At 40.9% G+C, this 12341-nt stretch overlaps 1 protein-coding gene across 1 annotated transcript in view; it reads left to right on the top strand.

Annotated features, from left to right (window-relative positions):
- Positions 1 to 9638, top strand: part of ASZ1 (ankyrin repeat, SAM and basic leucine zipper domain containing 1) — a 33958-nt gene extending 24320 nt beyond the window's left edge. The window contains exons 7-13 of the mRNA XM_063308874.1: positions 4326 to 4447; positions 5038 to 5113; positions 5715 to 5771; positions 6623 to 6735; positions 7173 to 7278; positions 8427 to 8540; positions 9213 to 9638. Coding sequence (XP_063164944.1) covers positions 4326 to 4447; positions 5038 to 5113; positions 5715 to 5771; positions 6623 to 6735; positions 7173 to 7278; positions 8427 to 8540; positions 9213 to 9365 — 741 coding nt within the window. The 3' untranslated portion in view covers positions 9366 to 9638. The remainder of the gene's footprint in view (positions 1 to 4325; positions 4448 to 5037; positions 5114 to 5714; positions 5772 to 6622; positions 6736 to 7172; positions 7279 to 8426; positions 8541 to 9212) is intronic.
- The last annotated feature ends 2703 nt before the right edge of the window (positions 9639 to 12341 follow it).

The following is a 12341-nucleotide window of genomic DNA, read 5'->3' as shown; positions in this document are numbered from 1 at the left end:
GGCTCAATGAATCCGCGCGCCAGATTTTTGTCCACAAAGTCTCTCAACAGAGTCAGTTCCTTTTGTGTCATGGAATAAATCTTTGGCTTGGGCAATTGGGTGTTGGGCAGCAGTTCTATGGCACAGTCCGTCTTTCGATGAGGGGGCAACTGGTTGGCTTCCTTTTCACCGAATACATCAGCAAACATCCTGTACTCGGCCGGCAAGCCTTCCAGAGGAGGGGCCGGGTAAGGCGGAGTCGCAGCTGCCGCAACCCCCACCATCTCCTCTGGGGCACCCTTCTCCTCGGCCGCTTGATAGAACCCATCTTTAAACGTGATAGTTCGGTAAACCCAGTTTATTTGGGGGTTTTGCTGCACCAACCAGGGCACCCCCAACACCACCAAGGGTCCCCCCACAGGAGCCACGACAAAAGACAACCCTTCCTGGTGGCTGCCCAGTTGCAAGGCTACGCGCCCTGTAAAATGGGTGACCGGTTTGCCCCCTGCCATGGACCCATCCAGTTGTGTAAAAGCGATGGGTCGTTGTAAAGGGAAAGTGGGTAGCTCCAAAGCCGCCACCACGTCGGGGTGCATAAGACACCGGGAACACCCCGAATCAATCATGGCCCATACTTCTACAGTCTTGGATTGGGAGCCCAATTTCAATTTCACTGTGAGAATGCGGTAACTGCCACTCACCGATGAAGGCTCGCGCCCTTCCTCTACCACCTGCCCAGCGGCGCCCTTTAGAGCAGGTGGCTGGCGTTTCCCGCCGGCTGCAGGATTTCGGTCTCCCCTTCAATGTCGTAGAACATCACATCGTCTCCCTCGGTTTCAGCCACCGCAGCTTTCTGCTTCCTCGGCAATGCAGGGGACTTCGCCGACGGTTTTCCAGGCCGTTCCTCTCCCTTTGCCTTCGGGCATGCTGCCACTCGATGCCCCTCCTTACCACATCTCAAACACAAGCCTTTTGCGTACCGCTTCTCCCGCTCCTCGTCCCAGGGTCGTCGTCCCGGTTTCCCCCTGGTGCTCGATGGGCGGCTGGGTTTCACCTCCCGCCCCGATTTGGCGGTCTTCCGCTGGGCAAAGATCTCCTGGGCATGTTCAGCCCTCCCGGCCAGCAGAATCCATTCGTACAGCGTGTATGGGTCGTCCCTCCCTTGGGACCAGTCATCCACCTTCCCAGCTAGCGCTTTAAACTCCAAAGCATAATCTGCCACTGATCTGAACCCCTGCTTGAGTTCCTTCAGGGCTCGCTTTGCTCTCTCTTTTGCTAAGGGGTCCTCGAAGTGTTGTTTCAACGCCCAGAGGAACTCATCGAAACTTTCCAGTTCAGGCGCTTCCGACTGGCACATCTGGACATACCAGTCTGCCGCCCTCCCCTTCAGTTTGGTGGCAATGGTGATGATCCTTGCCTTTTCCGATTGGAAAAACGCCCCCCATTCCTCCATGTAAGCTTTCGCATTCGTCAGGAAGAACGAGAGTTTGGTCGGGTCCCCATCAAACTTGACAGGGAAGTCTCGCATGCCGCCTCCCGCCGGGCTGCGCCCCACCACCGGTGCTGCCGCGGCTTGTGCTTCCCTGGCTCGGGGCGGCACGGGGCCCCGGGGCGATCGCCCTGGCGATGCTGCGATTTCCATCTGGACCGACCGGTCCCCTTCGCGCCTCCGCACCGCCCGTCGCCGTTCCGGGGACAGCCCCTGGGAAGAAGGGGTTGAATGCCGCTGGCTTGATTCTTCCCGGACCTCTCGCAACGAGGTCACATCCAAGCTCAGCTGTTTCAGTATAGCCTCCAACGAATCCATTTTGGACTCCAGCACTCGGATCCGATCCGGGGTGGGTGAGCCCTCCGTTGGTTGCACCTGCACCACGTTGGGGGATAATGGGTATCTCTGCCTCCAGGATGGGCCCCCCGCTACCGTGGCATCTCCTTGGGTCTCATCCCAGGTGAGCAGCTCGCCCGGAGAAGTTACGGTGGTCTCCGGGGCTGTTTTCAACCCCCCGGCTTCACTCTCCGACTCGGAGCTCGCCTCTTCTCGGATGGCTGACAGCTCCCCACCTTGGGACGGTCGGCCGGACTGCCTCACGGTCGAGTCCGGTTCCCCTTCTTCCATCATCATGATGTCGGGTTCGGTCATCGCGGGCTCTCTCCCTCACAGGGTTAGACAACTTGTCTTTTCCTGGACAGGGGCCAGCGGAGTTAGGATCTTAGATTCTCAGCTTTATGTAATGATTGCCCTAGCCCAAATACTCAGACTCACAAGAGGCTGCTATATGAAATCTGATTTATTAAGGAACTAAAGGCAAATACAGAGAAAGCTGAGAATGAGCAAAAGCGCGCCAAATACAAACTTAAACCCTTGGTGCAAACGTATCCCGCCTCCCTTGTAACAGCCCCGCCCGGCACAGGTGCTAGCAAACGTCAGAGTTGCTAGCCTGGGAAAGTAACCTTGAGCGCAGTAGATAATACAAATACATTCCAAAGCAAAGCCAAAAGATAACTGTTCCCATCCTCCCCAGAAAGATGAAACACGCATCCAATTAATGACATGTGAAACGTTACGATGCATCAAAGACATTGAAACGGCGAACATGGCAAGCAATTCATGGAGCGAGAATTGCCAGATGTACAAGCTGGGTTTAGAAAAGGCAGAGGAACTAGGGACCAAATTGCCAATATCTGCTGGATAATGGAAAAAGCCAGGGAGTTTCAGAAAAACATCTATTTCTGTTTTATTGACTATTGTAAAGCCTTTGACTATGTGGACTATAACAAATTGTGGCAAGTTCTTAGCGGTATGGGGATACCAAGTCATCTTGTATGCCTCCTGAAGAATCTGTATAACGACCAAGTAGCAACAGTAAGAACAGACCACGGAACAACGGACTGGCTTAAGATTGGGAAAGGAGTACGGCAGGGCTGTATACTCTCACCCTACCTATTCAACTTGTACGCCGAACACATCATGAGACATGCTGGGCTTGAGGAGTCCAAAGCTGGAGTTAAAATCTCTGGAAGAAACATGAACAATCTCAGATATGCAGATGATACCACTTTGATGGCTGAAAGCGAAGAGGAACTGAGGAGCCTTATGATGAAGGTGAAAGAAGAAAGTGCAAAAGCTGGCTTGCAGCTAAACCTCAAAAAAACCAAGATTATGGCAACCAGCTTGATTGATAACTGGCAAATAGAGGGAGAAAATGTAGAAGCAGTGAAAAACTTTGTATTTCTAGGTGCGAAGATTACTGCGGATGCTGACTGCAGTCAGGAAATCAGAAGACGCTAATCCTTGGGAGAAGAGCAATGACAAATCTCGATAAAATAGTTAAGAGCAGAGACATCACACTGACAACAAAGGTCCGCATAGTTAAAGCAATGGTGTTCCCTGTAGTAACATATGGCTGCGAGAGCTGGACCATTAGGAAGGCTTAGAGAAGGAAGATAGATGCTTTTGAACTGTGGTGCTGGAGGAAAATTCTGAGAGTGCCTTGGACTGCAAGAAGATCCAACCAGTCCATCCTCCAGGAAATTAAGCCAGACTGCTCACTTGAGGGAATGATATTAAAAGCAAAACTGAAATACCTTGGCCACATACTGAGAAGACAGGACAGCCTGGAGAAGATGTTGATGCTAGGGAGAGTGGAAGGCAAAAGGAAGAGGGGCCGACCAAGGGCAAGGTGGATGGACGATATTCTGGAGGTGACGGACTTGACCTTGGGGGAGCTGGGGGTGTTGACGACCGACAGGAAGCTCTGGCGTGGGCTGGTCCGTGAAGTCACGAAGAGTCGGAAGCGACTAAACGAATAACAACATGCTGCATATTCATATATCCATGAAGAACCAATTCCCAATTTTTAAGGATTCCTATAATAAACATGTTTTTCCTGATACTTTATAAGTTCAATAAATACTTTAACATCTTGGAAGTGAGAATTGAGAAATAATTACAGATAGTTTTCTTTGAAAGGATAAATTAGTAGAAATTGTTCTGTTTGTATTAGAAAACCCTTGTATCATAGGTGAATTCCCAATTTTCTTTTGTTATTTAACAAGAGAGCCAGTTTGGTCTAGTGGTTAAGGTGCTGGGCTAGAAACCAGGAGACTGAGAGTTCTAGATCCGCTTTAGGTATGAGAGCCGGCTGGGTGACCTTGGGCCAGTCGCGCGCTCTCAGCCAACTCACCTCACAGGGTTGTTGTGGGGAAAGGAGGAGGAAGGAGTATGAGGTATGTTCACTGTCTTGAGTTATTTATAAAAATAGTAAAGGCAGGGTAAAAATTAAAACAAATTGAATGAACATACAACTAAAGGTACAAAAACGAATCATTTTGTATAATTTTCTTAGCTTTTCAGTTTGCTTTCTTTGACGGCAAATCTCTTCCAAAGAAAGTTCCAGAACCTGACTAAAGGACCTGTACACAGACTTATGAATGAAGTCCCAGATGTCTTTAAAAGCCAAAAAAGCAGGTTAAGAAATATAATAGTAACTCAGACTTCAGTACTTATTATGCTATAAAAGTTTTGTCTGTAGTTTAAATCCTTGTTCTAGAGTAAAAAACTTCTGTTAAAGCTGAAATGGACAAAAATTTTTGGATCTTCTATCAAATATCCTATCAGCTACGTTTTGCTCTGCTAGTGCTAACCAGGTTGTGCTTGAATGTTTAAATTGATATAGAGTCTTTTGAAATTAAGGATCTATGCATGCATTATGTCCAAATGCTGGATTATTAACAATATAAGTATGTACTGGCTTCTAGTATACTGTGTAGTAATTTAACTGGTATGCACCAAATTCATTCAGATTTTTGAGATAAATTAATACAGGTATTATAAAGTATGCATTTTTAAACTTCAGCATACTTTTATGTTGGATCAAGTATGTACTTTCAAATTTTCTGTTCACTGAGGTCTGTAATGGAAAGTTTATAGCTCAATATAATTTATAGCTCAATATTTTTTGTCTTTCTTTGAAACAAATACTTTTCTTAATTTTGGTTTAAACATTTATTAGAATAATTTATATTTTTTTAAATAATTGAACCAATGCACCTGAAAAGTTCCTATGCAGCTTTTAGTGACCTGGAAATCTTCCTACATGGTCTTGGACTTGAACACATAACGGAATTACTGAAGGTAAGATTTCTTTATCAAAAACATACGGGTACAGTGAAATCTTTAATGGACCATTCAGGATGGGGTAATTTATTTTTGCCATTGTATAATAACAACATTATGAATTGCAGAATTTGTGTGTGAATTTGCATCATTTGTAATATTTACATAATTATACTGATATGAATTATGTCATTTGCATTATGTCATTAGGTACATGATATAAATAATTGTGAATAAGGTAAATTTAATGTTTGCTTGTTTATTTCAAATATCATACAGATTACTCTGGGTGCAGTGGACATCCAAATAAGTGGATTCTCCTATTTTTTTGTAGTTTTTATTAGTTTGTTCAGGTGCACTAAACTGAGGTTTCACTGTATTGTATCATTATTGTATCATTCAGAATGACACTGCTTAGATTTAATCCTCAAGTTTAACCAATCATGGTGATTAACTGTTCATAGTATTCGGGGAGATGTAAATTTAAAGTATCTTCTGAGTTTGTTTTTCTGTGTTCATTGTGAAAATACTTGAAGTTTAATACTAAGTTAGGTTACTGACCTAAGTAATAGAATCTTGGGACAAAGTTTCTCTGGGAAAAAACTTTTGTCTCTTTTAGGATAGAGAAATACCTTTAAGACAGCTTTTGACAATGGGAACAGAAGACTTTATACAGGTTAGCCCATTTATTTATTGTATATTTTGATTTGAGAGAAGTAACGTGTTCTGTTTATCTTATTTGAGTGTCAGATTGTTCGTTTTTTACAGAGAAAAAGATTAGGCTGGTTATGTGCCTTAACAGAAATTGGCGTTAGTATACAAGGGGTCTGTTGATTTGTAGCTATATCAGTACAAAATGTTTTGCAGCACAATTGAAAAGATAGGTAATGCGAGTGAAATGGAGAACATTCATTAAGAGTCTGTGTGTGTGTGTGTGTGTGTGTATGAACAAGCAAAGACTACCCAGAAATGAACTGTATAAAATTGTTGCATGAGTGTTATTTTGTGCAAAAATAATGGACAGATTCTTTATTTACCTTCCCTTGTTCACAACTTGGAAAGCAAATTGTCAAAGCAAATTTTTAAAAGTACAATTTCTACTGTCCAAAAGACTTGTGATTTTCAAATAATGATTCAAAATAAATGTACCAAATTGTTCTGTATCTTATCCTAATTGGGAAACAAATTAAATATATGTATTTTTTATCAAAAGAAAGAAATATTTATTATTTTGTATAGCAGTTCTTTTTTCTGAATTTTTTCAGATCTCACTGTGGAAAAGTATTCAAATTTGTACCCATTACTTAAAATTCATTAAATATAAAATGGAAGTAATGGTAATGTTTGCCCAGATGTGTGTGTGTGTGTGTGGTTTCCTGCCTTGATAGAAGTAAAATTATGTCAAGTCTAAAGGTTCAGACTTATAGCTAATTAATATTTGATTTTTTTATTTTATTGATACAATACTTTGATTTTTTACAATTTTAAATCCTATTAGTTAGAAATGTTTTTAAATTTTTAACTTAGATTGGCATCAAAAATACTAGAGATCAACAAAAAATTTTAAATGCTGCTAAAGAACTACAAATAGAAGAGGTAAAGTTGGAAGAACTGCCTGCAGTGACAAATTTGGAATTCAGGTAAAATAGTGATATTGACAGAAAGATGAACCATTTCTTTAACTAAAAATACTCATAAAGATAATACTCATATTTGATAGTTAAATTGTTATTTTGCAAAGGTCTGTTGTGAGATACTAAAAGCTTGCGCCATTATAAATTAACTGATTTTTATTGTCACTTTTTTCTTCTGCTGCAGCAAACTATGTTTCCAGCTCAGTCTTTTAAAAGTCTGCTGTTGAAGCATTCATTTGCCTGAGCTGAGGGTATTCCTTACTGTATAACCTCAGTGGTACCCATAAAATTCAAAAGAAATTCGCTTGATAATCATTCCTCATCTTAAAGTAAACACTCTGTTTGCATCTCTGATTCTCCTGCTTGCAGCTATTAAAGTTAAAATTTGAAAGCATTTACCTATTTCGATATAAATGGATAATTGTCTAACTTTCTTGTTACAGTGCTGATGAATTTCTTTCCTTTCTTGTGAAACTAAACAGACAGTGCATTCAACTTAAAACGGCTGTGCAGAGTGTTGCTAGTCAGTTTCCTACAGATGCTCATAAGGTACAATATTCGTCTAAATACGTTTTTTCAAAACACCATTCTCCACTTAAGTAAAATGAAGTTAATATTATTTCTTAGAATACCATACTAGCTTATATAATAGCTTAGAACTTTAATTCTTAAGAGAGGATTAATCTTTTTTCTTGAGAATCCACATAAATTTGTCTAATGCTTTGCCATTGTATTTTTAAGCAAACGTGTTGAATATATGATGATTTTTAAAAAAGCTCTTACCTTGTCATGTTAAGAAATCACAATATTTACTTTCCTGAGTGTGTTATTTCCATAATCTGAGAGTCATATGTTGTACCAAGACAGTGACATCAGAAAAGTTATTGTTGAATACATAATGAAATTGCACAGTTCTGGTAACTGCTCATTGCTCTCACTGTGGAAGAACTGTGTGTGAAGGAAAAAGTGAGTTTGGACACAAACCAGGCAATATCTAGAAAAAGATTTATTTTACTAAGTGATATACAGGCAGTCCTCGGTTAACGATGGTAACTGGGATCAGAATTTCCATTGCTAAGCAGTGTGGTCATAAAGTGCGACATCACGTGACTGCATTGCTTAGTGCTGGCACTCCCCATTGCTGCTGTTAAATGAGGATCACCGGTTGTTAAACGAGTCCCAGGCAGCTTGCAAGTGTGAGTGTGGCAAGGCGGGGGTGGCTGCTGCTGGGTGGGGAAGGGTGCACGAGTGGCCTGTGTGGCAGGGCTGGGGGTGGCTGCTGCCCGGTGGTAGAGGGTGCGAGTGACTTACTGGAGCGACTTGTGACATTCCCTGCTGGCTTCCCCATTGACTTTGCAACCATGTGTGAGAGCTGCTTGCCAAGCACCCAGTTCGCGATCACGTGACCACATGGGTGCTGTGATGGCTGGAACTTCAAGAATCAGTTGTAAGTCTCCTTTTTCAGTGCCATCGTAACTTTGAATAGTCCTGAACAAATGGTCGGTAAGTGAGGACTATCTGTACAGTATTCTTTTTCTATCGAAGAAGCCATCAGCCTACTTAAAAGAACACAGCAGGTGTTATCAACTTGAGGTTCCATAAAGAACCAAAGCAGTGGAAGAATTAACCTTAATATTATACCACTAGAATGCAATTCATACGTAACTGTAAACAAAGCATTTTTTATTTCTTACTAGTTGGTTCTTGAATGGAGTCCACCTCACAGTCTTGCTAAAGTGTGTGAAGACCTCATTTCTAGTGCTGAAGATCTGACTGGAGAAGCTGTAAACCTAAAAAGGGTCATGAATAAGGTACATACACTTTTAGGAATTGAATATTTATGATAATTACCAACAAATCAACATATTTCTAAATCTTAGTTGATTCAGGTAGTATAATCGATTAATAGATTTGGTAGATTAAGTTCAAACATGTCAATTCTATTATTCTAGAATTTGCAAATATAGGAGTACAGGTAGTCCTTGTTTAGCTACCACAGTTGGGACTGGCAACATGGTTGTTAAGCAGAGCGGTAACTAAATGAAACTGTGACTGTGCTTATAGTCTTATTTTGGCTTTGCTTTACAGACCTGTGAAGGTCTTAAATGCAAGGATTGGTCACAAAGGATTGATCACTTTTTCATCACCATCGTAACTGCGAATGGTTGATAAATTAGGCAGTCAGTAAATGAGGACTACCTGAAAAAACAAAATGTGGATAGATATAAGAAAAAAAAATAGGGATGCAGCCGTGAAATCTGGAAGCTGAATAGTCTTTTCCTATTCAGAATTGCCAGTGAACAGATACAGCAAAATTAATTAGGGCTTGTAGTTCATACCTGATTTGTAAATGCAAATGCAACTCTGCCTTTGTGCTATTTAAATCAAATCTGTGTCTGTAATACAGAGGACTAAATTTTAAGCTTCTGGAATACTGTGATGTAGACTGCTAACATTTTCCTCCTCCTATACATTTTTATCAGCTCCAAGATGGACAGAATGATGATCCTTGCCGAATGCAAGCTTTGGCGGAAGATGGCAGATGGAAGAAGACTTTTTTAAAAATTGCAGTAGTAACTGCAGTTGGATCTGGATGTGTTTTCGTTGTTTTCAAGTTAACTCTTAGGAACCATTGAATTGAAACCAGATTTTATCAATGTTTGATAAAACTAGTTGATTTTCAAGTTTCAATTTTAAAAGGTTCATTGATTTTCACTGTGTTTCTAAGTTAAGCATGCAGTTCTCTAGCACTAATAGATTATGCTGCTTAAATTGGTTTATTTTTGCTAGTGCAATGTTTCAAGTTTTCAGTACAAAAAATAAGGGTGGGAATAAGAGTTGGAGGCCAGTTGCTTCCACTGCCACTTGTAAAACCTCTCTGTCACGCACAAATACACTCCAGGTGCAATGTCACTCAGCCGACTTTTGCTCTATTTGCCGTCAAAGTCTGGTTTTGGTTTATAGTAGAAACAAGAGAATTTTGTCTTCCAGGGCCTACCCTTTTCCCTCTTACTGTTAAAATTATGAAAAGGGTGTGTTTGTGAAAACTGCCCCACGCTCGAGCAGTGACTGCTCTGCTGTTAGATCAGCGGTGTCCCTTGGAATAGTCAGAAGGCTGAGTTGTAGCCTCTGCCTTCACAGGTTGGTTACCACTACAATAAATCTCAGTTCTTAGGTTCTCACATTTTAAATCCATATGAATTCATGTATGCTTTTCAGCTGTTAGATATATGTTGATATGCATATAACATAACTGAGTAAGCACAGTTTTTTTATTCATTAGACTATGTCTCTATGAGTAATCCCTATACTGCAGATGTTGACTATGTTCTTACTGTAAGTAGAGTTCTTATATTTCTATGTATGTCCTCATTAGGCTTCCTTTTGCAGAGTTCCAACAGAGAGGAAATTATTCTCTCATACTAACATGTTTGACCTTTATTAATAATTTCTTCACTGATTGTCTCTGTGGAAGTGGTCTTATTTTAGGAAAGCTAGCTAAAAGAAAGATGGGATTCAAATCCAACAATCTTGATCTCTCTTGTTTGTAATGTTTTTTGTAATGGCCCCAAGAATTTGTAATTCAGGCTTCTAGGCATACAGTTCATCTTCCTTTGCTTAGTTTGCAGTCTGACATGGCTACAGTAAGTTCATATTCAAGAATACCTTTTGTCTGGATTTGTTTACTTCCTGATCTGACTTTCATTTTTAAAAGCAAGATCAAAAGATCTCAGCAAAATTATTCTGTGATTATAGCAACATAATCGCTTACCGTGTAAAATGCCCCCAAACTATTACTAGTGAAAAGCAGCCAGCTTAGCTTTGGTTCCCTATTTTTCTAGGCTACCATTGTTTAATATTGGTTTATTGAACAAGTGATAGTCATCTGTTTCAAACACAATGCCATGCCAGAAACAAACCACAACAGCTAGATTTTTACATCACACAGTATGTTTTGAATTAACACTGAACTCATAGAAGTGAAAATAGAAGTAATCCTAGTCCATGTAGATTTCATAGATGTGTGCACTTGCATCGCAGGTTTATTTTTCACATTCTCTGTAGGATATGCACTGCAAGTAACTGAGATCAATAACCAAATGAGTTATACAGAAAGGGACTGGGTTGGTTAACTCACCATTGCCTACTTATGCGGCGATCTCTGTGAGGGCTTGTCTCACATATATTGCTAGTTCTATTAAAACACTACCTTTGGGGTCTGTGGGATTAGGTGTCTCAGGCTGTTACTGAAATACTAAAGAATACCTTGTTTAAAAAACTGAAAGAAGACAACTGCTGACATTCAACTAACTCCCTTGAGTTTTATGACCTATAATAGCACTCAGTGGTCTATGACTCCAGGATCATTTAAAAATCAGGCACGACTTAACAAACAGGCAACATGTGGCCATTAATAAATTGAGTACATTCAGCATGGTTGAGTCATAGGGTGGCCTAACTCAAGTCAATGTCCATAAGTTGCAATGCTAGCAAAATGATTTTATTTTAAAGCAGGTAAGAAACAGTTTGTGAAAGCATAGACACAGCTGTAATCCTAAATAACTAGAGTCCCCACTGAACCTAGTATGATTCAGGTTTTAACAGATAATAACTAGCATACGGAGTAATGAAGAAAAATATTTTCTTCCAAACACTTTGGAAATCTTTGGGCCTTCTAGTGTTAACAGCAAATATCTGGACAGAAAAGATTATTCCATTTTAAGTTCTGTTCAGGGTTTTAAACATACATGGTTAATGCTGTAGTTATTCCAATGACTCAGTAATATCAAAACCAAATAAAAAGCAAATTGCTGTTAAATATTGCGCAAAGAACCAACTTCCATCTTCACCACAAACAGGATTTGTATAGGGGACCCAATTTTAACCAGTGCAACTTTTGACATTCCTACATTAAAAGCTCTCTTCTAGCTCTGCTATTAAAAGTACCAACTTTGGCTGCCATGCCATCTTCCTCTCCAATTTATCCATCTATAGATATAGATTCGTTGTTTATTCGTTTAGTCGCTTCCGACTCTTCGTGACTTCATGGACCAGCCCACACCAGAGCTTTCTGTCGGTCGTCAACACCCCCAGCTCCCCCAGGGACGAGTCCGTCACCTCTAGAATATCATCCATCCATCTTGCCCTCGGTCGGCCCCTCTTCCTTTTGCCCTCCACTCTCCCTAGCATCATCATCTTCTCCAGGGTGTCCTGTCTTCTCATCATGTGGGCAAAGTATTTCAGTTTTGCCTTTAATATCATTCCCTCAAGTGAGCAGTCTGGCTTTATTTCCTGGAGGATGGACTGGTTTGATCTTCTGGCAGTCCAAGGCACTCTCAGAATTTTCTCAGCCATAAGTTACTACGGGGAACACCATTGCTTTAACTATGTGGACCTTTGTTGTCAGTGTGATGTCTCTGCTCTTAACTATTTTATTGAGATTTGTCATTGCTCTTCTCCCAAGGGTTAAGCGTCTTCTGATTTCCGGACTGCAGTCAGCATCTGCAGTAATCCTCGCACCTAGAAATACGAAATCTTTCACTGCTTCTACATTTGCTCCCTCTATTTGCCAGTTATCAATCAAGCTGGTTGCCATAATCTTGGTTTTTTTG

Source organism: Candoia aspera, chromosome 7 (genome assembly GCF_035149785.1).
Source record: "Candoia aspera isolate rCanAsp1 chromosome 7, rCanAsp1.hap2, whole genome shotgun sequence".
NCBI lineage: Eukaryota > Metazoa > Chordata > Lepidosauria > Squamata > Boidae > Candoia > Candoia aspera.
Note: the sequence above shows the minus strand (reverse complement) of the source record. Positions and strands in the feature narration are given on the sequence as shown.